Raw genomic sequence first — 23,794 nt, 5'->3', positions numbered from 1 at the left:
CAGTCATGTTTGTGTTTCCTTCCTCAGACAGTGTATTTTTTTAATACTGATATTTCTTTGATGTGCCTGTTAAGGTCTTCATAATCTAGGGGTCAATCAAGTGCATGTGTTTTAATGGAATTCTTTAAAGGGGTAGAGATACTCTGACTATCTTTGTTGTCTCTACATATATACCTGAGTACCCACACCCAACTGAAAGTAAATATCTTCAGGAGTTTTATTTTAAAACATTTTGTTGTTTAATATGACATATTGCACTTGTACAAAACTATATGCAATATATATGCTTTTTGAGGTGTACATTATATTAGGTTGCACTGTAGAAACAACAGTTTCAGTGAGGTTTTCAGTTTATGTCAGAATACACCAGACCCTGGTTGTCATAAAGACACATAGCTGGACACTTTTTGAAAAATGTATGTTATCAGTATAGGTAGTACTAAACCAAATAACTTCCGGCTGGGTCAAAGTTCGAGGTGCACCCAACTTTTGATAGAGAAGTGAACACCACAAGTCCTGTGATTGGTTATAAATGTGAGTGTGTTGGTTGTAAAAAATAATAGTTTTATCTGGGTAAAAAAAAATATGCAATTTTATTTCATCTAGTACCAATGTGTCAAGTAGCCTTGTGCTTGAAACATGTATGGGGTACCTGTGAAAAAAAGTACTCGAATTTTGTGCTCAGAAACGAGCAGCTTGACCCCCATTTTTTCCTGATTCACTTTAAGTGTGAGGGGTGGTAGTATTTATATCCGTGGCGTTTATGTCGGTTGATACGTTGCAGGTAGGAGTTTTAGCCACATATGTTACTATTGTCGTCTATGGGATTTTATTTGGTACTATACACCCTATAAGTTAGAAGGTAGTAAGACGTTTCTTTACAAATAAGAAAAAACGTCTTAAAGGCATACTGTCACGGATTTAAGTATCTAATTTTATTTCTCTAAAAATGGATAATAAATAAAAATCACATTAATAGTTAGAAACCAAATCTAGCTATCGCATCACCTTAACTGAACCATTATGGAGTAAAATCCATGTCAACCCTCTCGGCAATTTTAGTTTTTGAATTACGGACCATTGCCATAATTCAATTATTTTTACAAAATATTATTAATAAATAGAGTATGGTGGTTATGAAGATGGTTGAATAAAGTACATTTAGTGACAAATCAAATAATTTTTGTTCAGGTAATACTTTGCTAGACCATTAAATAGGTCAGAGGTCTGTGACGATATGCCTTTAATGCCTTCTAACCTATTTAGACGGTATTTCATTGATTCGTTCTCTCAAATTGGCTTCTACGAATTAAAACGGCTTTTCGGTCGTTCTTCATGATTAGGACAAACAAAAAAGTATTATCCATATGGTTCAACATAACCGAATTAATAATAATCATACGATGCACACATGTAATAACAAGTGTAATGGCGTAATTTTGGGAAGCGACGTCATAACAGGAAGGAAAGGAAAGGAAGGAAATGTTTTATTTAACGACACACTCAACACATTTTATTTACGGTTATATGGCGTCAGACATCACAACATGACGTTGTTTCTCCAGTCCTAGCTCAAACCGTGCATTTGAAATATGACGTCATTTCGTCGTCTCCTAGTTGTGGCTGAAACATTTTGAGTTGGGTCTTGTTATTCATAAAGACAAACAACAATAATAATATGGATAATAAAGAAATTATTACACTCGCGTGTGAGTCGTACTGATTTTCGTACTGACACTCGTTTCGTAAAATCAGTACGACACACAAGCTCGTAAAATAATCTCTGTTTAGTCTGCGATTAGCTGAAATCGGTGGACAACGTTCAGTGGCCGTCTAACGAGCCTTTGACCGTGTTCAACCCAAAAGCCAACGCCAGACGATACGAGAGCAGCCGATTGCATGGAAAAAAAAAAATTAATTAAAAGTTTGTTTTTATTTAACGACGCCACTATGGTACATTGATTTTTTATCTTATCATCGGCTATTGGACGTCAAACATATGGTCATTATGACACTGTTTTTTTTTAGAGGAAACCCGCTGTCACCACATAGGCTACTCTTTTACGACAGGCAGCAAGGGATCTTTTATTTGCACTTCCCACAGGCAGGATAGCACAAACCATGGCCTTTGTTGAACCAGTTACGGATCACTGGTCTGTGCAAGTGGTTTACACCTACCCATTGAGCCTTGCGGAGCACTCACTCAGGGTTTGGAGTCGGTATATGGATTAAAAATCCCATACCTCGACTGGGATCCGAAACCAGTACTTACCAGCCTGTAGAGCGATGGCCTAACCACGATGCCACCGAGGCCGGGTCCGATTGCATGGAAAGCGATGAAATCGTAATGTTTGTCTTCTCATAAATATAATTGGCTATTGTTGTACGAGGTACGAGGCACTCATACACAGGCGTACGGGCTCCCATTTTTATAAGGGGGCAGGCTGCCTTTTGACCGAATTAATCGAAAATGCCCGAATCTGGATAACAAAATTTTTTCATATTAGCTTTACTGCCAAACAGCTATATACAAGGTTGCAAACGAAATCACTATACATTTTTGCATGGATTACAACTAATTTTGAGGTTAGAATGATGAAAATACATGGTAAAACGGTCTCAGGTTAGCACATTTCCCCCCACTATTTCTATAATTTGTGTCCGAATTTGAGGTTTTACTCCAGTTGTCGAGCTATATGTATCCCTACAACCCTCATCCCTGAGACCCACACCACGATTAAGATCCCTCAGACGGGTCTGCTATTTTTTTTTATCATAGGCATATGGGCTCCCATTCTTGTAGGGGGTGGGGTGCAGGCTGCTTTTTGCCCGAATTAAACGAAACATTTATTTATATTAACATTAGCCTACTACCAAACAGCAAACGAAACAATTTTTACATGGATTACAATCAATATTGTGGGTAGAACGATGGGGAAAAAAATCATAGTGAAAAAGGTTTCAAGCTAGCTCGTTTTGCCTAAAAATCTCGAGTTTGCCTTAATTTGAGGATTTGCTCCAGCACTGCGGGGTGGGGGTGTGTGGGGGAGGGTGTGTGGGGTGGGATGGAGTTCAGTTGCTCTCGTATACGCTTATGATTGATTTTGATTACCCTATATGTACTTACCTGGGATCAAAAGAATAAACATTACACTCGTATAACCTCACAACTTCATTGTCGAAGGAAAAATCGTTGTTGATTCTGAAAAAACAACAAAAAATAACAGGTATACAAGACGAGATTGAGGACTATCTCCAGTAGACAAGAGGACGTAATCTAGTGACAGGACGTAGACCAGTGATAAAGCGCTCGCCTGATGCGCAGTCTGTCGTAGCCCAGTGAGGATCTCCATCCCCATCGGTTCTAGTGACAGGACGTAGCCCACAATTGAGGACCATCTCCAGACAAGTACAGAGTGCCAGGACGTAGCCCAGTATAACAGGTATACAAGACGATATTGAGGACTTTTCCAGTAGACAAGAGGACGTAATCTAGTGACAGGACGTAGACCAGTGATAAAGCGCTCGCCTGATGCGCAGTCTGTCAAGGATCGATCCCCATCGGTTATTTTTCGTTTCAGCCTCAGCCTGTGCGCCACAACTGATGTTACAGAGGCCGTGGTATGTTTTATCTTGTCTGTTAGGTGGTGATATAAACGAACCCTGCTGTTAATGTAAGAGAGTTTCCCACGGCGTGCTGCAACAGGCATTATCAGTATGGTCCTCGACCATATGTCAGCAAATGGTCCTATTATGTGCAACCCCAACCCAAATATATATATATATATATATATCCTGTACAGCTGTGAGTCCTAATTTTGATACAACTGGCATTAATCTACTCATACTTTCTTCGGTAGGGCTTAGGACCAATTTTACAAAACATCGTAAGCCTAGTTTTGCACGTAAAGGTAAACCTACAACTAAACCACAGTGCTTATTACTATTATATTATAACAAATATAGTTTGATGGAACACATATTTTAAAAATCAATTGTCCTTAAAATGCTCCATCTACCGTAAAGTTGTTTTTTTTGTGGGTTTTTTTTGCCTGAAATAAATGTCAAACACATGTAAACATACGTCCCGTATAACTGCCAGTCGCACACGTAAATTTACGATGTTTTTGTGAAATCTTATAATACACCCTTACTGTTAATTATTTCATTCTATCAGATTTTCAGATTCTATCATGGCAAGCACTGTGGATAATGATTTTCTGTAATTTTCACTTCCACATGCTGAAAACAACGATTCTTCAAACCCTTTACCCTTTACAAGAAAGGTAAAATAACGAACTTGATAGAGCAAGTGAAACATACAAAAACAGAGATACATAGAGAATAATACATGGGTGGCCGTTAGATACCATTTATCTCACAACGAGTTGTTTTAAAATGTATCTAACGAGCGAAAGCGAGTTTGATAATTTTTAAACGAGTAATTTATTTTGCCACAGTCTAAACGATTTCCATCGTGTAGTTTTTCATTGGATGTATGACACTGGTGACCTGGTCATCACTTAGGAGCAGCCAGTCGTATGTCTTGAAATTGTTAACACACGTACATGTGTTAACAACGTGAATTTGGACCATATAAATTAATTAATGTTATTCTTTCTCCATCTATTGTAATATCTAAAATAAAGAAATTTCCGGAGCCATCTGATTTAGTTTTATGTATGCTATATTCAAAGTTATTATTAAACAAAATAGCTATTCCTCTAGCGTTTGTGGAATACGAGTTGAAAAGGCATTTGTACCCCCACTGGGTTTGGATATATGGCTCTAATTCCATCGAAAAATGTGTATCTTGCAAACAATAAATATTGAAGTTCTTGCATTTTATATAATTTAATACGTCTTTTCTTTTTTCCGGATCTCCTAGTCCCTGGCAGTTAAGTGTCATTATTTGAAAAAGGGCCATGGCGGATTTATGGCGGGAATATTATATTTTCCATGCTTGTATAAGTTAGATGTTAGTGGATTCAGCTTGTTTGAACAATACAGGTAATAATTTAGAATTAAGGTAATAGACTTTACACAAAGTATAAGATAAGTGAGAGCTGAAAGTATTAACAAATATGGTGTTTTACACACACAAAAAAAGAGAAGTATCTAATGGACACGAATGTATTATTCTATTTCTTACATATACTCAAAAACCAGGTTTTAAGCAAATTTTAACATCTTTTTCGACTAAAAGTTATTTACAGCCGTGAATGTCAGGTTAACTATACGCCACAGTCTAAACGATTTCCATCGTGTAGTTTTTCATTGGATGTATGACATTGGTGACCTGGTCATCACCTAGGAGCAGCCAGTCGTATGTCTTGAAATTGTTACCACACGTACATGTGTTAACAACCACGTGTAACCAAAAATAACGCATGGTGTTCTCACCAACGGGTGTGTAAGAAAAAGAAATCAAGTTAGAAAAGTCTGACGTAATTCAGGTTGCTGGCATGATGGACAAACTCGCGAACCAGATACTTGATTTTATTACACACCAGTGTAAGACATTGCTCATGTCATAACAATCACTCAATATCTAACTAGTGACGTAATCACTTGCTGACCCAATTCGCAGAAAAATAACGTGTAGTAGGTCCGGACATCTGCTTACATCTGCTTACATCTGCGTTGCGGATTGTTTGCAGTTGGTTTGTAAAAAATAAAATACTAAATTAGCTTGCCTGTCATACCATTTTTTAAATAAAACTCGTAAACAGTATTGGTATCTGACGCTTTTGCTCGTCAGATACCAAACCTGTTCACTCATTTCATAAAAATGGTATGACAGGCAAGCTCTTTTAGCATTCTATATATCTACTATGTAGCTACATTATCAAGGCAGACCATGGTGGGTGGAACGGGACATGCACATGGCATGTGGACAGTTCAATACACAATTTGCAAACAACAGAAGAGGGGCTGTATAATAGTATATTATCCATATGGTTCAACATAACCGAGTTAATAATCATCATACGAAGCACACGTGTAATAACAAGTGTAATGACGTAATTTTGGGGAGCGACGTCATAACATGGCATTGCTTCTCCAGTCCTAGCTCAGACTGTGCATTTGAAATATGTTGTCATTTCGTCGTCTCCTTCTAGTTGTGGCTGAAACATGACATTGGGGTGGGGTTGGGGGTGGTTTGGCTGACTGACATGGAGCTCCCCGTAAACGTTTGAAAACTAGATGTTCTGAAATGCAATTTCCTGCATTCTAAAAGTAAAATTCATCTCTGCATTAAGATTTACTACCAATAATATTTTTGATTCAGAATGATTTTTTTTTTGGGGGGGGGGGGGGGGGGCTAGATCCCCCAGTCCCCCAACCTACTCCGTCGTGTCTGAATATGTCTACTGTTCGAGACAATACACTTGACTGCTTTACTTTGACATGCTTCAAAGTACTATATCACATCTAGTATTAACCACCCACCCCCAATAATATACAAAATAAACAATCGACTGCTCGGCAGTTGACAAATGCTCTTTTTGTCTACCAAATTAAAAATCTGGGATCCGTCCTTGGACTTAACTATAGTCCACACAAACCAAATTATTCTTATAACCATGTTTGGGTATTTAACCTTTGCAAATATCAACCGATACACTCTCGTATACGAATTAACAGTTAAGTGCCATAATGAGACCGATTACAAGTGTTGTATTGCTTATTCCACTTTGAAAAATATCCAGATCACAATGCCCTAGATAATTAGTGAGTGCTGAAACACGGGTGTTTATGTAATTTACACAAACACACACGCTCTCTCTCTCTCTCTCTCTCTCTCTCTCTCTCTCTCTCTCTCTCTCTCTCTCTCTCTCTCTCTCTGTGTGTATGTGTGTCTCTCTCTCCTCTCAGTCTGCCTCTCACTCACTCTCTCACCTTCTCTCTGTCTCACGCACTCTCTCTCTCTTCTCTCCCTCTCTCTCTCTCTCTCTCTCTCTCTCTCTCTCTCTCTCTCTCTCTCTACCCCCCTCTCTCTACCTCTCTCTATCTATCTCACACTATCTCTACTGCTCGCTCTCTCTCTCTAACTGCTCTCTCGCTCTCTCTCTCTCTCTCTCTCTCTCTCTCTCTCTCTCTCTCTCTCTCACACACACACACTGTCTGTCTACTCTCTCTCTCTCTCTCTCTCTCTCTCTCTCTCTCTCTCTCTCTCTCTCTCTCTCTCTCTCTCTCTATCAATTTGTGTCTCAAATATTTACTTCACAATATACTTTACTTATATCCCGGCTATTTTGGAATGACAAGATTATGATCATTGACAGAGACAACTGTTCTTTCAGTCGTGACATAAACAACTACAACCCAATTTCAAAAATCAAAACTTATTTACTTGAAATATATGAGTGATATTGTCTAACATTTCTACCCAACCCCACGCCAATCTTTCACCAGCACTATTTAAAGGTTTCTATAGATAGGTTTAACAAATAATGACCATACGACGCACGGCTTCACCGTACAATTTCATCACCCTCAGTTGATGGTTTCTGTAGCAAAGGATTAAAGGTGAAAAAAAACATGAAGAAACGAACAAAATTACCCAAATGAATACACGATGCACGGCTTCACTGGTCTGACAGGTGGGTCATCACAAATCTCCCATCCGCCGTCGGCAATGTTACCCATGCGAAGTTTCCTGTCGCATACGATGTCCATATTATCGAGATAACTAAAAATATATATATAAAAAGAAAACATTGATATATGCAGTGGAATTCTTTTTTTGAAATACAGAGACGTACAATAAAATACAATGTTGTCGTTATTAGTTTGGGATTGTGTTATCGTGTCTGTGGGTCGGTGTATATAAAAAGATCCCTTGCTACTAATGGAAAACTGCAGCTGGTTTTCTCTCTAACACTATTATATCAAAATTACCAAATGTTTGACATCCAATAGCCAATAATTAATAAACCAGTGTGCTCTAGTGGTGTCGTTAAACAAAACAAAACAAACGTTTTTAGTTTGGGTTTGTTATAGTCTTTTTCACAAGATGCATTGTCCAGAATTGTCCGTGAACGTGTTGACTCCTTTATGATTTTCCAGCTTATTTTGTATTTGATACCCTTTCGTTTAACGTGCGTGCGTGCAATACTATATATGTATGTATGTATTGATCTATGAATATCTATATATTGTATGTCAGGTTTTGATTATAACATACACAGATATTAACCCACTGGCGCAGGGAATAATTAAATCCTTTCTGGACTCATAAATTGTCTCATGCCGTTGCTGGGACTCGAACCTATGGCATCGAATCGCCCGCAACTGGCAGATTTGTTACGATATGTTCTGAGCTATCGAGACATCCATAAAAAGGATGCTCGTTAACTCAACCATATGCATGAAACCTACAATCTACGCGGTCGATCCCGCTTACGTACATGAAACAGTGGGCAGACCTGGCACTGGCTAGTATGTATTGATGTATGAATATCTATATATTGTATGTATGTCGAGGTTGACCGTTACATACATATATATCAACGCACTGGCGCAGGGGATAATTAAATCCTTTCTGGCCTCACAAATTGTTCCATGCCGTTGCTGGGACTCGAACCTGTGGCACCGAATCGCCCGCAAATTGCAAGACTAACCACGATGTGTTCTGAGCTATGTACGTATGCATGTATGTATGTATGTATATAATTATGTATGTATGTATGTATGTATGCATGTATGTCTCTCTCTCTGTCTCTCTCTCTCTCTCTCTCTCTCTCTCTCTCTCTCTCTCTATGTGTGTGTGTGTGTATGTATGGGTTTTTGTGTATGTGTGTGTATGTTTGTGCGTGCGTGCATGTATGTATGTATGTATGTATGTATATAATATTATGTATGTATATGCGTGTGTGCGTGCGTGCGTGTGTCTGTATGTATGTATGTATATCTGTGTGTGTGTGTGTGTGTGTGTGTGTCTGTCTGTCTATATGTCTGTATGTATGTATGTGTGTATGTATGTATATCTCTGTGTGTGTGTGTGTGTGTGTGTGTCTGTCTGTCTATATGTATGTATGTATGTATGTATGTATGTATGTATGTATGTATGTGTGTATGTCTGTATGTATGTATGTATGTATGTGTGTATGTATGTATGTATGTATATCTGTGTGTGTGTGTGTGTGTGTGTGTGTGTGTCTGTCTGTCTATATGTCTGTATGTATGTATGTGTGTATGTATGTATGTATGTTCGGATGTAAAACTACGTTATACCTGTGGAAGGTCGTCCATAAAGCTGAAGTATCTAGTCTTTGAAGTTCATCTAAACTCGGCAGCTTCTTTGACTGAAACACGACCATAAACACGATCAGTGATGTATCCACAGAGAAAATCTGGAGGCTGACCCAGGGGTGGACGCAAGATTTTTTTAGGGTGGGTGCAACGTTTAAAAAGGGCATTGTACATACACTAACATATTATATGGATGGCAATACTTTCCTGAAATACCAAGATGTTACACGACGCCCACTAAAAACAAATAAATTATTTTTATTTCTCTTTTTTCTCTGCAAAACATTGGCTCTTTCACTTCGTGAAATCTCTCTCTGTGTGTGTGTGTGTGTGTGTGTGGGAGGCGGGGGAGGGTGCACTCTTTACATCATCCTCTTGTATCCGCGCACTAAAGATCCTCCTTTTTATGAAACAAGAATGCAGCGGAATTAAATGTCTCGTCTACTATAAATTTATTAATGTCGCTGATTTTTGCATCCATCTATGTTAAAGGGACATTCCTGAGTTTGCTGTAATTTTAAAAATATTATCGACCAATAGAGACATTTTAACGATTGTAATTACATATCAAATATATTTTTCTGAATAAAATATTAGTGTCTGTATATTAAACGTGTTTCTGATCGTTTTACTATTTGTACTAGGTTAATTTTCATTTTATTTCCTAAAATATATTTTTTCGTACGTATGAAATTATTTGAAGACAAAATCCAGTTTGAGCTTCTTACAAATATTAAGACGCCCAGAAACACATTGAATATACAGACACTGATATTCTAAGCAAGAAAATATAATTAATATGTAAGTTTAATCGTAGAAATATTTTATTTTTCGGAAACATCTTACAATGCAGTAAACTCAGGAATGTCCCTTTAATCTCAATGCAAAAAAAACCCAACAACAACAACCCCAAAAGAAACCCACACAAAAAAACAAAACACATACCCCCCCCCCCCCCCCCAAAAAAAAAACAACAAACAACAACAACAGCAACAACCCCACAAGTAACAACCCAACAACCCCAAAACTAACATTGTTAAGTTAATAAAATTCACGTTTTACACATGCACTGAGGTGAACATTCATAGACATAACTTTAAACGAAGGTTCATTCATGTAGCACTTATAGTTTCAAGTTTGTGAAAAATGGAGCTAAACTCAAAAATGCAAATATATTTCAACTAAAAAAAAAAAGTAATTAATTTTTAATTCCTTTTACACGCACTGTGCAAAGGTGTTGACCGACATCCATAAGAACAACTACAAAACCGGTTTTATCTATCTAAAGTTTGTTCTGTTTATGATACACCAGTCGTGATGCACTGGGTGAAGCGAGAAATAACCCAAAAGGGCCCACCGGCGGAGATCGATCCCAAAACCGACCGCTCATCAGGCGAGCGTTTTAGCACTGGCTTACATCCCACCACTTTATCGATATAGAACTTTAAATTAAAGCCCCCCAAAAAAACCCACACCAATTAAACAACACTCGCAAAGACAAAAAGACAAAAAAAGAAGCCCAACACATCGGTTACCAAATTAAAATTTCAATTAACCACATCGGCAAAACGGCGATAGATCTATAAACAATAGGCTATTAATCAATCGGCTCTTTTGTGAATTATTACTGAAACAGCCTATATTTGACAGTTTAGCAACGACAGTATAAAACTAGGGCTGACTTCAGCCTGACTGAGCAGAAAAAAGAAAGAAAACGTCCTCTAGACTTGTTTAATCATTTCACAATAAACCAAAATTAATAGTCACATCAGGAACTAATCAAACAGTTCGCGAACGTTAGCTAGCTGAAAATGGGGCTGGACTTTGTCTTTTTACTGTTGGAAACTATATTATAGTTTTTTAGAATAGTATAATATACTTACGTATCCATTCTTTCTTAAACTGGCTAGCGGAGAGTTCGGGTCGTCCTTTAGTATCCTCACTGTTTGGTCGAGTCTCAAAGGTGGTCGAATTGTTGCTAAAAAAATTGCTGGCATGGTTTGTACAACAGCCGGTTTTGTAAACGATACCTGCAAAATTAAGTTAAATCTTTATTTTTTTCGTTTAAGGACATCAAATTGGATGTTAAACATTTGATAATTCTGACATAATAAATTTTTACCAGTTTTGCATTAAAAATAAAGAGAGGAAACTCGCAACAATAATAAATTTATGGCATTTTTGCATTAAAAATAAAAAATAGAAGAAACTTGCTAAAAATTTCCATTAACAGCGAGGCATGCTTTTTAATGCACTTCCCCACAGGACGGCACACGAGTCGTTTAGGGCACTGGTTTGGACAAAAGAAGAAGAAAAAGAAAAAAAAACTAATCAGAGAATGGGTCCACCGGAGCTGGGTCTGGGTCTGGCGAATATGGTGCCAGTCGAAAATGAAACGCACTGAATTGAATGTGACAAAACACACCGCCAGTGTTCTAGCTAGCAATAAATAGAGGGGCGCTGCGCCCTGCCCCCGTTTTTTGCCGCCCTGCCGTGTTTGTTTCTGCATCGCCCCATATTATCGCCGCCCTGCTTTCCTCTCAAAGCGTGTACAGTGTTGTTACGAGTCTGAATTCCCAACTAAAAAACGTTTGACAATACATTGTTTGGCCACAGTTGTAAAAGCCGACAGCAGTAATGTGATATGTTTTTTTTCGTTTCTATTGTTAGTCGATATGACTGCAGACGAGCGAACAGGAAGTCTTACAAAGCTTGAATGCGAAGTAATCTCACACCGTCACGCACATAACCACACACGTCCTAGCAAACATCTAGTTGAAAGTAGACCATCCTGATAAACTTCGATAGAACGTCAAATGCGAAATTTATTTTGATAAGTAAATTTTTGAAAGTAATTGTTGCCTTTGCAAATAACCAGACCAAGATACATATAGTTTTAACTGATGTCAGTAGTCCTTATCAATGACACATTGATTACATCTTTATAATATGGCACAGAGTAAACTAGCAACACTGGCTATTTGGTCTATGAAGGCATAACTGTGTTTTGTTAAAAGCATGTCTACAAAAGCTATTTAATGAAATCTATCTAGACCTTGACATGCAATAATAGCCGTTTTTAAATGCAGTGAGCAACTTGTTACAAATATATCCTTAGGTCAGTTTTATTTCTTTATTTCTTTTTATTTATTTCTAATCATTCTCTTTTTTTCATTTCTTGATTTCTTTTAATTATTTCATTTATTTATTTTAAATTACATATGGGTATGATATTAAATGGTATAAATACTATATATAATAAATAAAAAAAATATGATTTTTTAGGTGATCCAACCTTTTGTAAAACATTTTAATAGTTAACGTTTGATTTTATTTAACGACACCACTAGAGCATATTGATTTATTAATAATCGGCTATTGGATGTCAAACATTTGGTAATTTTGAAATTTAGTCTTAGAGAAAAACCCGCTACGTTTTTCTATTAGTTTCATCGTTTATATACACCATCCCAAGGACAGGATAGCACATACCACGGCATATTCCAGTCGTGTTGCACTGGCTGGAACGAAATGTTTAAAATAGTGTCTATATTTAGTACATTAGTACAATAATATTGCATACGGCGATGAATGCACTGTTTCATCAAACATCCAAATTTAAGAATAATAAATTTGGGTTTAGAAATTGATTGTCTCCCTCCCTCCAAAAACGTTTTGTAAATTAAAACCAGCATAGATATTCCTACATATATGATAGTTATGAATGTAAAAAATTCGATGATATCCAGCACTTGCCTCAAAAATAAGATTATCGCGTTAAAAATGCCCTACAATTAAATTAGCGCCCTGCCACGTCAAAATCCTAGCTAGAACACTGACCGCGTCTGTGCTAGCGCGAACTACAGATCTAGCAACAGATGAACATGCTGCATTTTAATTTTTGTTTTAATAAACCACAAAAAAAAATATATATTAATTAAAGTAGGATTCCCATAATTATTGCTATTTTTATAGAAGAAAATGGGCCTATCTAGTATCTAATGATATGAACACAGCTGATATATATTGAACACACGTAACTGTTTTAGACGCAGACGTTAAAAACACCAGTCATGGCATGGCGTCTTTGTCAGCTTCGGTGTGTTTTGGGCCTAAGCAGTTTTAAAATATACCAGTACAGTTATTTAGTACTGCGAATCATCAGGGACCCATGCTATATCTTATTTGGCTATACTTCTATTTAGAGCACAATAAGCATGGGATACGTAGTGTGAACGAGAGAGAGAGAGAGAGAGAGAGAGAGAGAGAGAGAGAGAGAGAGAGAGAGAGAGAGAGAGAGAGAGAGACGAGAGAGAGAAAAAAAAAAAAATATATATATATAGAAGAGAGAGAGAGAGAGAGAGAGAGAGAGAGAGAGAGAGAGAGAAAACGAGAGAACGAGGGCGACAGAGATAATGAGAGAGAGGGAACGAGAGAGAGAGAGGTGAGAAAGAATGAGAGAAGAGAGAGAATGTATGAAATATGTACACGCAAATTTACCAATGTTTGGGGTCTGTAGACGAAGAAAAGTATAACCAGTGATGATATAACCACGAAACAGACCATCGCCAATCCATTCACCCTCATCGTGTCGGTCTGTTAAAGAAAATAAATTCATTTAAGAAGCATGGACCGAAACAATTATATGCACACTGTATGATTGATTGATTGCACACATATTTTATTGTACAAAGAACAAAAGAATTGGGCACAAGTTTGACAACTTACGAGGCCCTCTTCTATATTCATACAATATACATGGCGACCTATATTACATAGCTGTAAATATAAACTACATGTATACATTCAATGATAACCAGTGTAAGGAAATGTATTATATACAAAAGAATGTAAAGAAAAGAAAAACAAATATGATACAAAAGATTACACAAATAGTACATCACGTGCAGTTAAGCAGCACTGTATGACTCCGAAAACACCTATACAAATTGTAATATCGACCATTCAATGTCTTAATTAAAGTTTATTTTGTTTAACGACACCACTAGAGCACATTGGTTTATTAATCATCGTCTATTGGATGTCCAACATTTGGTAAATTTAACATAATTAGTCTTAGAGAGAAAACCAGCTACATTTTTCCATTAGTTGCAATGGATCTCAAAGTCTTAATTGTCATCCTAGAAGCATGTCTGCTAGCTGTCTTTGCCCATTGACAGAATTTATAGACGTACACATGTAGATATTACAGTCTATCTTCAACTACGGCAACCCTGACAATTTAGATAGTTAGATAGATAGATAGATAGATAACTAGTTTAACGTGCCCATATACCACTAAGGTTTCGAACACGCCCATCCAGAGTCCGACCTCCGATAAGATCGGTGGCCTGACTCGGGATGGGGGGGGGGGGGGGGGGGAGCAACTTAGAGGGCTCGTCATCAAGCTATGGTTTGGTTATGGAGATGAAGAGGTGTCCAATCCAAAATTATCACAACCTCAGTATTATGATTGGGGAATGGTTGATGGGCTCTTTCCTTTCATTTTATTTCATTTCAACATATGTTCGTGCTTTTATCCAATTAACGTTCAAGCATGCTGTCCTGGGCACTGATCTCAACTATCTGGGCTGTCTTTCCAGGATAGTGGGTTAGTTTTCAGTGGTTAGTGAGAGAGAAGGCGGTGTAGTGGCCTTACACCTACCCACAGAGTCCCTCTGGGTGGGAGCCGGTACAGGGCTGCGAATCCAGTACCTACCAGCCTGTAGTCCGATGGCTTAACCACAACACCACCGAAGCCGGAGGGCTCTTTCCACCCAGTGATGAGTTTAGTGCTCCTACTCCCGACGATTAAAGTTTGTTTTGTTTAACAACACCACTAGAGCACATTGATTTATTAATCATCGGCTATTGGATGTCAAACATTTGGTAATTTTCACATACAGTCTTAATGAGACAACCTGCTACATTTTTTTCCATTAGTAGTTGGGGATCTTTTGTATGCACCATCCTACAGACAGGATAGCACATACCACGGCCTTTGATATACCAGTCGTGGTGCACTGGCTGGAACGAGACATAACCCAAATGGGCCCGCTAACGGGGATCGATCCCAAACCGACAGAGCATTAAGCCCCCTACTCCTGAAGAAGTAATCGATCTGCTGATATATGCATGAGCTCAGTTTACAATGCAAATGTCCAACACAGAACATAACTTCTTCCGACAAATGTATTATCTGTTCTGATGACAAATCGTGAAGAACGCGAAGAATGAAGAATATTATAATGTTATTTGAAGGGGACGACGAACTAGTTCCAGTTTCAGGGAGTCAGTCTTCAAAATTCGGATAGCACGCCTTAAATTTGGTATTGCACATGGATGATTTCGTTTGATATTGTAAGAAACGTGCGCTGCACTACCACGCACCCCCCCCCCCCCCCCCCCCTCCTCACCTTCCCACGGCGCATTGTCAGAGGATTGGCGAACCTTGATAATACGTTCTGGGTCATTTTTAACTTACTGTGTTTTTGCTAATATTTTCGGAGATTGTTCAAAGCAATTAGCTCAGACTGTCAAGTCTTTATACTATGAATGTTATGTGCTGAATGATATATTACAATATATTTTCGAAGATGGTCCATTTGAAAGTTGACGGGGGAGAGAAGTAGCCCAGTGGTAAAGCGCTCGCTTGATGCGCGGTCGGTTTGGAATCGATCCCCGTCAGTGGGCCCATTGCCATTGCGCTATTTCTCGCTCCAGCCAGTGCACCACGACTGATATATCAAAGGCCGTGGTATGTACAATCCTGTCTATGGGATGGTGCATATAAAAGATCCCTTGCTGCTAATCGAAAAGAGTAACCTCACTCAATATCTGTGTGGTCCTTAACCATATGTGCGACGCCATATAACCGTAAATAAAAAAAAAATGTGTTCGAGTGCGTCGTTAAACAAAACATTTCCTTCTTGAAGGTTGACGAACCTCGAGAATACGCGAATGCAGACAGTTCTGCTGATGTACCGCGAGACTGACCCAGTCTTTATACATGTACTACATGTATGGTTGTCACGGTTCATGGATGTAATAAAACTCGTCTGTCCATATCCGACACTGACTGTATGCAAATTATATAGTGTTTTGTTTAATGTATTGTGGGGGTGGGAGATTGTTATTGTCTGGGGATAGGAGAACATTCCGCTTAGTCGGTGATCTATCATTCTGTAATTAACACTGGAATCCCAGATAGACCAGAGACACCTGCGCTTTTGCTTCGCTGCATAAGCGTACGAGACAAGGGGTCGGGGGGGGGGGGGGGGGGGGGGGGGGGGATCCTCAATTTGATATTCGAGCAAAATGTGCTAACTTGAGACCTTTTTTTTTACCACGTATTCTCATCATTCTACCCTCAAAATTAACTGTATTCCACGTACAAATGCGCAGTGATTCGTTTGCAACCCTATATAGCTGTTTGCTAGTAATGAAAATAGAAATAAATGTTATTATTCAGATTCGCGCATTTTATTTTTTCAATTCCGGCAAAAAACTAGCCTGGCCCCCCACCCCTCCTACAAAAATGGGATCCCGTACGGCTATGTTTCGCTGACAATTTATTTTTCTTTAAAACACTATCGGCAACAATAGCTTGAGCAATCTACACACTTCCAAGTTTTGGAAGTGCAATATTTATTTAATCTCAATGCTGGGACCAAATAATTAGTTATAAATATCTTTTTATTTTGAACATATTTCGATTTTAGTATAGCTGGTTTTTTGGCTGTTGTTTTTTAAACTGATTTTCATGCTTAGATCCAATTAAGGTTCAAGCACGCTGTCCTCGGCACGCACCTCAGCTATCTGGGCTGTCTGCCCAGGACAGTGGGTTAGTTGTTAGGTTAGTGAGAGAGAAGAGGGTGTTTTGGTCTTACACCTACCCATTGAGTCGTTAAAACTCGCTCTGGGTGGGAGCCTGTACCGGGCTGCGAACCCTGTACCCACCAGCCTTATGTTCGATGGCTTAACCATGACACCACCGAGGCCGATAATTTCTTTTAGAAGTCAGTTTTTAAGTACTACAATAGTAACTGATTTTGAGCAAATAATAAATACATGTACGTTGTATAACTGGCTTGTTTCAAAAGTAAAGTTTGTTCTATTTAACGACGCCACTAGAGCACATTGATTTTTTTTTTATCTTATCATCGGCTATTGGACGTCAAACATATGATCATTCTGACACTGTTTTTTTAGAGGAAACCCGCTGTCGCCAAATAGGCTACTCTTGTATGACAGGCAGCAAAGGATCTTTTATTTGCGCTTCCCACAGGCAGGATAGCACAAACCATGGCCTTTGTTGAACCAGTTATGGCTCACTGGTCGGTGCAAGTGGTTTACACCTACCCATTGAGCCTTGCGGGGCACTCACTCAGGGTTTGGAGTCGGTATCTGGATTAAAAATCCCATGCCTCGACTGGGATCCGAACCCAGTACCTACCAGCCTGTAGACCGATGACCTAACCACGACGCCACCGAGACCGGTGGCTGGTTTCAAAAGCGACTGCTATTGAGCTTTCGTTACAGCCGAGATCGTTATAATTTTGTCTGAATTGATTTCGAAAATGTTATCCGCAGCTGCACTATAATAAAAAATAGAACCTCTACTTCGCCAGGTGTTTAATTAATAACAACGATATGTTACATTGTGCGTTGATATGCAGCACAAAATCGATTGTAAGGTTTTGTCCACAACTGGAAACAACTTTATAGCCTTTCCCATGGGCTTGATGAAAGAAAAAAAGAAATGTTTTATTTAACGACGCCACTAGAGCACATTGATTTTTTTTTTTTCTTATCATCGGCGATTGGACGTCAAACATATGATCATTCTGACACTGGTTTTTTTTAGAGGAAACCCGCTGTCGCCAAATAGGCTACTCTTTTATGACAGGCAGCAAAGGATCTTTTATTTGCGCTTACCACAGGCAGGATAGCACAAACCATGGCCTTTGTTGAACCAGTTATGGATCACTGGTCGGTGCAAGTGGTTTACACCTACCCACTGAGCCTTGCGGAGGACTCACTCAGGGTTTGGAGTCGGTATCTGGATTAAAAATTCCATGCCTCGACTGGGATCCGAACCCAGTACCTACCAGCCTGTAGACCGATGGCCTGCCACGACGCCACCGAGGCCGGTACCCCTGGGATTAATGAATACTGTTCAGTAATTATTATTAATTTTAGACCAGCCCATCTAAATTTGCGCCAAAATTATATTATATTAATAATTTATATAGGTTAGGAATGTTAATATTTCTATTTAAGGGCGCAGTCAAAATTTATCAACTCCAATTTTCCCCCTTTTTAAAACTACTTTTGGTGTTAATATTCAAAATGTCAAAATTGACCGTATTTGTTAGGTTAACCCTATCCCGAGTCAGACCCCCGATCCTACCGGAGGCCGGACTCGGGATAGGTGTGTTCGAAACCCTAGTGGTATATGGACACGTTAAACCAGTTACTAAGCTAAGCTAAACAACTGGAAAGCAATTACACAAGCAACTAAACACGGTGTCGGCCCTGGAAGTAGAAAATCCCATTTTGGGTAATACAGGTGCTACACCGGTAAGCCGAATAATAAATGTCCCGGGAAGTAGAAGGGGATAATTGATTTGTATGTATGCGTCGTCTTTTCTTTAACAACGAAATGAGAAAGCGTATTCGCAAAGAATTAAAGGGACATTCCTGAGTTTGCTGGACTTTTTAAGATGTTGTCGACTAACAAAGACTTTTTTACGATTGTAATTACATATCAAATATATTTTTTCTGTATAAAATATTAGTGTCTGTATATTAAACGTGTTTCTGATCGTTATAATATTTGTACTATGTTAAATTTCATTTTATTTCCAAAAATATAATTTTTTCGCTTCTTACAAATATTAAGACGACCAGAAACATATTGAATATACAGACACTGATATTCTAAACAAGAAAATATATGTAATATGTAAGTTTAATCGTAGAAATATTTTTATTAAACGGAAACATCTTACAATGCAGCAAACTCAGGAATGTCCCTTTAAAATAATGGGTGTCAGTACACCTATGGAACGGTATCAGCTCGTCGTTACCTTTTGACTGCACACATCGACAAATATGTAATGGGGCAGTTAACTAGTGCCGGGAAGGAGATATTCTTAATTGTACCACTACGTAGAATTCATTTTAGGGCCATCTATACAACTTTATCTACTTCCCGGGCAATATCAATATGTTTGAACGACGATGTATACTAATGTTCAAAGATGTTTTGCTTGTCATATATTTAAACGCAAACGATATAATAATTAATACCGCTTATAATGCGAGTAAAATTATTAGTTATATACAAAGAAATTAATTGGATATCCTCTAAAATAACAAAAGAACACTGACGTACACTTTCATAAAAATGCTAATTTTATCCCTAGAATGAATGAATGAATGTTTAACGACGCCCCAGCACGAAAAATACATCGGCTATTGGGTGTGGGTGTCAAACTATGGTAATGCAAACAAATAGTGATGATCAACATCAATATAAAAATTCAAAATTTAAATAAAAACAGTGTAAAGTACTGTGCAAAAATACAAATATCACAAATAGATACTGACTTTTACTCAAAATTTCTATTATATCTAAAAAACCCAAGGGGATTTGTGCTGTATTGGCCATTCTCAAAGAGAATGTTACACCCCTGCACCACGGTGAGGTTACAGCACGCGCAGGGGTTATCCCTAGAAAGACGTTCCATTCAGAGGATTTTCTGACAGCCTTGAGGCTCACATACACTGAATGCGGTGCGTGCGTGCGGTCGATCTGTTGCGTCCGGTAGTTCTACCGCCCGCAGACCTCCGTTTTAGAGGCATATACACCATACCCGAATTTTTCATTGCGTCCTCCGTTTTAGAGGCATATACACCATACACGAATTTTTCATTGCGTCCTCCGTTTTGGAGACATATACACCATACACGAATTTTTCATTGCGTCCTCCGTTTTAGAGGCATATATACCATACACGAATTTTTCATTGCGACCTCCGTTTTAGAGGCATATACACCATACACGAATTTTTCATTGCGTCCTCCGTTTTGGAGACATATACACCATACACGAATTTTTCATTGCGTCCTCCGTTTTGGAGACATATACACCATACACGAATTTTTCATTGCGTCCTCCGTTTTACAGGCATATATACCATACACGAATTAGTTCATTGTGGCTGGCCGCATTCGTTTTGCAGACGTACGCATCAAGTCTAGACACTCTCATTTTTAGCCGGACCGCACGAACGCGCCGCTTTCAGTCTGTATGCGCCTTTAGAGGCTGTATTCATCGGAAGTGACAGCAGTTATATCTTGATCACAGTTTAAAGAGTTTTGTTTAACGATACCACTAGAGTACATTGATTTATTATTCAACGTCTATTGGATGTCAAACATTTGGTAATTTGGACATTTAGTCTTATAGAGGAAACCCGCTAAATGTTTTAGTCATACATTTTAAAATATTTTGCGCCATTTCAGCCAACACTAGGTTCCGTTTTGTCCATAGATTTCGGTGCCAATTCAGCCAACGTTAGGTTCCGTTTTGTCAAATTTGGTTCCATTTTCGATTGGGGCCGTTTTGGTACGATGCCGTTTTCGCTATAACCCTATATCGGATGCGCTCAGATTAACAACTAATTGGTCGTAAACAACGAGAATCGAAAAACAGCATCACATGTTCTGTTCTGTTCTGGTATGGTGTATGGTATGGTATGGTATGGTGTATGGTATGGTATATGGTATGGTATGATGTGGTATGATGTGGTGTGGTATGGTGTGGTATGGTGTGGTATGGTATGGTATGGTATGGTATGGTGTGGTGTATGGTATGGTATGGCATGGTGTATGGTATGGTATGGCGTATGGTATTGTATGGTGTATGGTTTGGTGTATGGTATGGTATGGTATGGTATGGTATTATATTGTACTATATTATAAACAATATGGCTCAAATAACGTGAATAACGAAATTGTCGTGTCTTTGTTGACATATCTCGTCCTAGACTCTTAAAGTGACAAACCCTAGTGTATAAACACTATTACGTATTTTTCACACGTTTTTTGGGTTGGGTTTTCTTTTTTGTCATTTAAATTTGAAGTTACCGATATTTTATTGTTTTGAATATTCATTTTCGTACATCCGAAGTTTTTCCGGTCATCCTGGTTTTTGTAATACCCCGAAATATTTTTCCGTAAGTAACGGTTAGTCTATTTTCCCATTTAAATGTGATAGACTTTAGATGCGCTCTCTTTTATATTCAAATGTGTTTCAGGTTTGTAGATTAACAAAACAGTGTTCATCTTCACAGGTTGAAACTAACACCAAAGGCCGTGGTATATGCTGTCCTGTCTGTGGGATGGTTCATATAAAATATCCCTTGCTACTGATGGATAAATGTAGCCGGTTACCTCTCTAAGACTATGTCAAAATTGCCAAATGTTTGACATCCGACAGTCAATGATTAAATCAATGTGCTCTAATTCACTGTTGTGTTGTTACCGGCCTCGGTGGTGTCGTGGTTAGGCAATCGGTCAACAGGCTGGTAGGTACTGGGTTCGAAATGAGTAATAAAATGCACATGATGCGACTGGGAGCAGGTCAACTCGCACCTAAACCAAATCGCCCTCCCCTCCCCAACTCGCCCTACACTGTTTAGTCAACTTATATCATTACCGTTTTATTAAATAAATATACCAATATTTTAGCAATAATGTGCATTAAATATTATTGAATATGCACACCAGTCGGAGTCCAAAAGCCTTGCCTGATCATTCCTTTAAGTATATAAGGGCCAAACTCACAAACATCGTCAAAATAGGATTGACAGTACATTTTAATTGATTATTACATCTCCCCAATATAAAACCATTTTAATAAGTGGTCGTAATAGCGGAGTTTCACTGTAATATTAATAAATAAAATGACACCATAGTTGTAGACGTCTATTTTTAATTTCGTCACAATTAATTACGGACAGTAAAGTTTGAGGCGAGTTGACTAAACGCTGGGGTGAGTTGGTAAGGGGTGAGTTGGTAAGAGGCGAGTTGGTTTTGAATCAAGTTGACCAGCATTCCATCGACTTACCGTGTTATCAGTGACAAGCACCGCAAGTAACTCCTTACCACAGCCAAGAAACCACAAATCCACAGAAAACCGGGCGAAGCTTACACAGAATGAATATATGCGAATGCACCATCAATGAAGATTTGCCAAAGTAAAAATCAAACACAGGGCGGTGCTGGGTTATCTCGATAAACGGCCTTCTGCTGTACCTTACAAGTATATACTAGGAGACGTTTCAACACCGCACCGTACGGCTGCGTGAATTGTAACTAATTGTATTTAAAAATACGTTTATCTACAGCTAAGTAGTTTCCAAAGGACCATTGTACTTGACCTAGTTACACCTAGTATTGTATTGCTTGTGCAAGTTATTTCTATAGCTTGATCCTGATTACAGCAGCGATGAAGACTACTCATGTAAAACACAATGGGTATGGCGAATATGGTGTCAATCCATAATAAATCAAATTGAGTGGAATGTAACAAAACACACCGCGTCTGTCTTGACGTCAGCTACAGATCTCGCAACAGATGTCACAGCCCGAGTACTCTGACTATAGAAGGCTAGACGAACATTTGGACAGATATTCAGTCCTGGCTGGAACGAGAGAGAAAAATAAATCAGTTGAATGGTTACACCGAGGACCAGCTGTAGACAGGAGCTGAGTCATAATAGACAAGCTGGCGCCTAAGGACCGACGGCAATATCAACGTGTATGGAGTTGAACACGTTTTCATGAGTTTCGCCAGGTCAGATCAATTTCATGTTCAAGCACGCTCGTTGCAACCACGATTTCTGAGCAGGGCCAGAAACTGTACTCAGAACGAGAGGGGTGTGGGAGTGTTAATAAGAAAGAAATGTTTCATTTAACGACGCACTCAAAACATTTATTTACGGTTATATGGCGTCGGACATATGGTTAAGGACCACACAGATACTGAGAGAGGAAACCCGCTGTCGCCACTTCATGGGCTACTCTTTTAGATTAGCAGCAAGGGAACTTTTATATGCACCATCCCATAGACAGGATAACACATACCACGGCCTTTGATGTACCAGTCGTGGTGTACTGGCTGGAGCGAGAAATAGCCCAATGGGCCCACCGACGGAGATCGATCCCAAACCGACCGCGCATCAAATGAGCGCTTTATCACTGGGCTACGTCCCGCTCCCTCGCTTTGATAAGTTTCATGACAAATGACTTCCAGGTCAGATCAATTTAATGTTCAAGCACGCTCGTTGCGACCACGATTTCTAATCTAATCAGGACCAGAAACTGTACTCAAAACAAGAGTGAGTGTGGGAATGTTAAAAAAAAGATTTAAAACTTTTTTCAGTGAAGAATGTACAGGCCCGTAAGCCAATGGGGGGTCGGGGGGGGGGGGGTCAGTCGACCCCCCCCCCCCCCTCCAGTGACT

At 38.8% G+C, this 23,794-nt stretch overlaps 1 protein-coding gene across 7 annotated transcripts in view; it reads right to left on the bottom strand.

Moving 5' to 3' along the window:
* Nucleotides 1-2,277: 2,277 nt before the first annotated feature.
* Nucleotides 2,278-23,794, bottom strand: part of LOC121392339 — a 33,533-nt gene continuing 12,016 nt past the window's right edge. The window contains exons 2-8 of one of the 7 annotated variants that reach the window (XM_041523583.1): nt 22,869-22,973; nt 13,759-13,854; nt 11,142-11,288; nt 9,241-9,311; nt 7,568-7,696; nt 3,128-3,202; nt 2,290-2,480 (exon numbers count right to left, since the gene is read on the bottom strand). In XM_041523583.1, the coding sequence (XP_041379517.1) occupies nt 2,402-2,480; nt 3,128-3,202; nt 7,568-7,696; nt 9,241-9,311; nt 11,142-11,288; nt 13,759-13,845 (588 nt within the window). In that variant the 5' untranslated portion in view covers nt 13,846-13,854; nt 22,869-22,973 and the 3' untranslated portion in view covers nt 2,290-2,401. Of the gene's footprint in view, nt 2,481-3,127; nt 3,203-7,567; nt 7,697-9,240; nt 9,312-11,141; nt 11,289-11,683; nt 11,899-13,752; nt 13,855-22,396; nt 22,833-22,868; nt 22,974-23,794 lie in introns of those variants that run through there. The other 6 variants (XM_041523579.1, XM_041523580.1, XM_041523577.1 and 3 more) reach the window with 6 other exon arrangements.

The sequence above is a fragment of the Gigantopelta aegis genome, unplaced genomic scaffold (assembly GCF_016097555.1).
Source record: "Gigantopelta aegis isolate Gae_Host unplaced genomic scaffold, Gae_host_genome ctg3620_pilon_pilon:::debris, whole genome shotgun sequence".
Lineage (NCBI taxonomy): Eukaryota > Metazoa > Mollusca > Gastropoda > Neomphalida > Peltospiridae > Gigantopelta > Gigantopelta aegis.
Note: the sequence above shows the minus strand (reverse complement) of the source record. Positions and strands in the feature narration are given on the sequence as shown.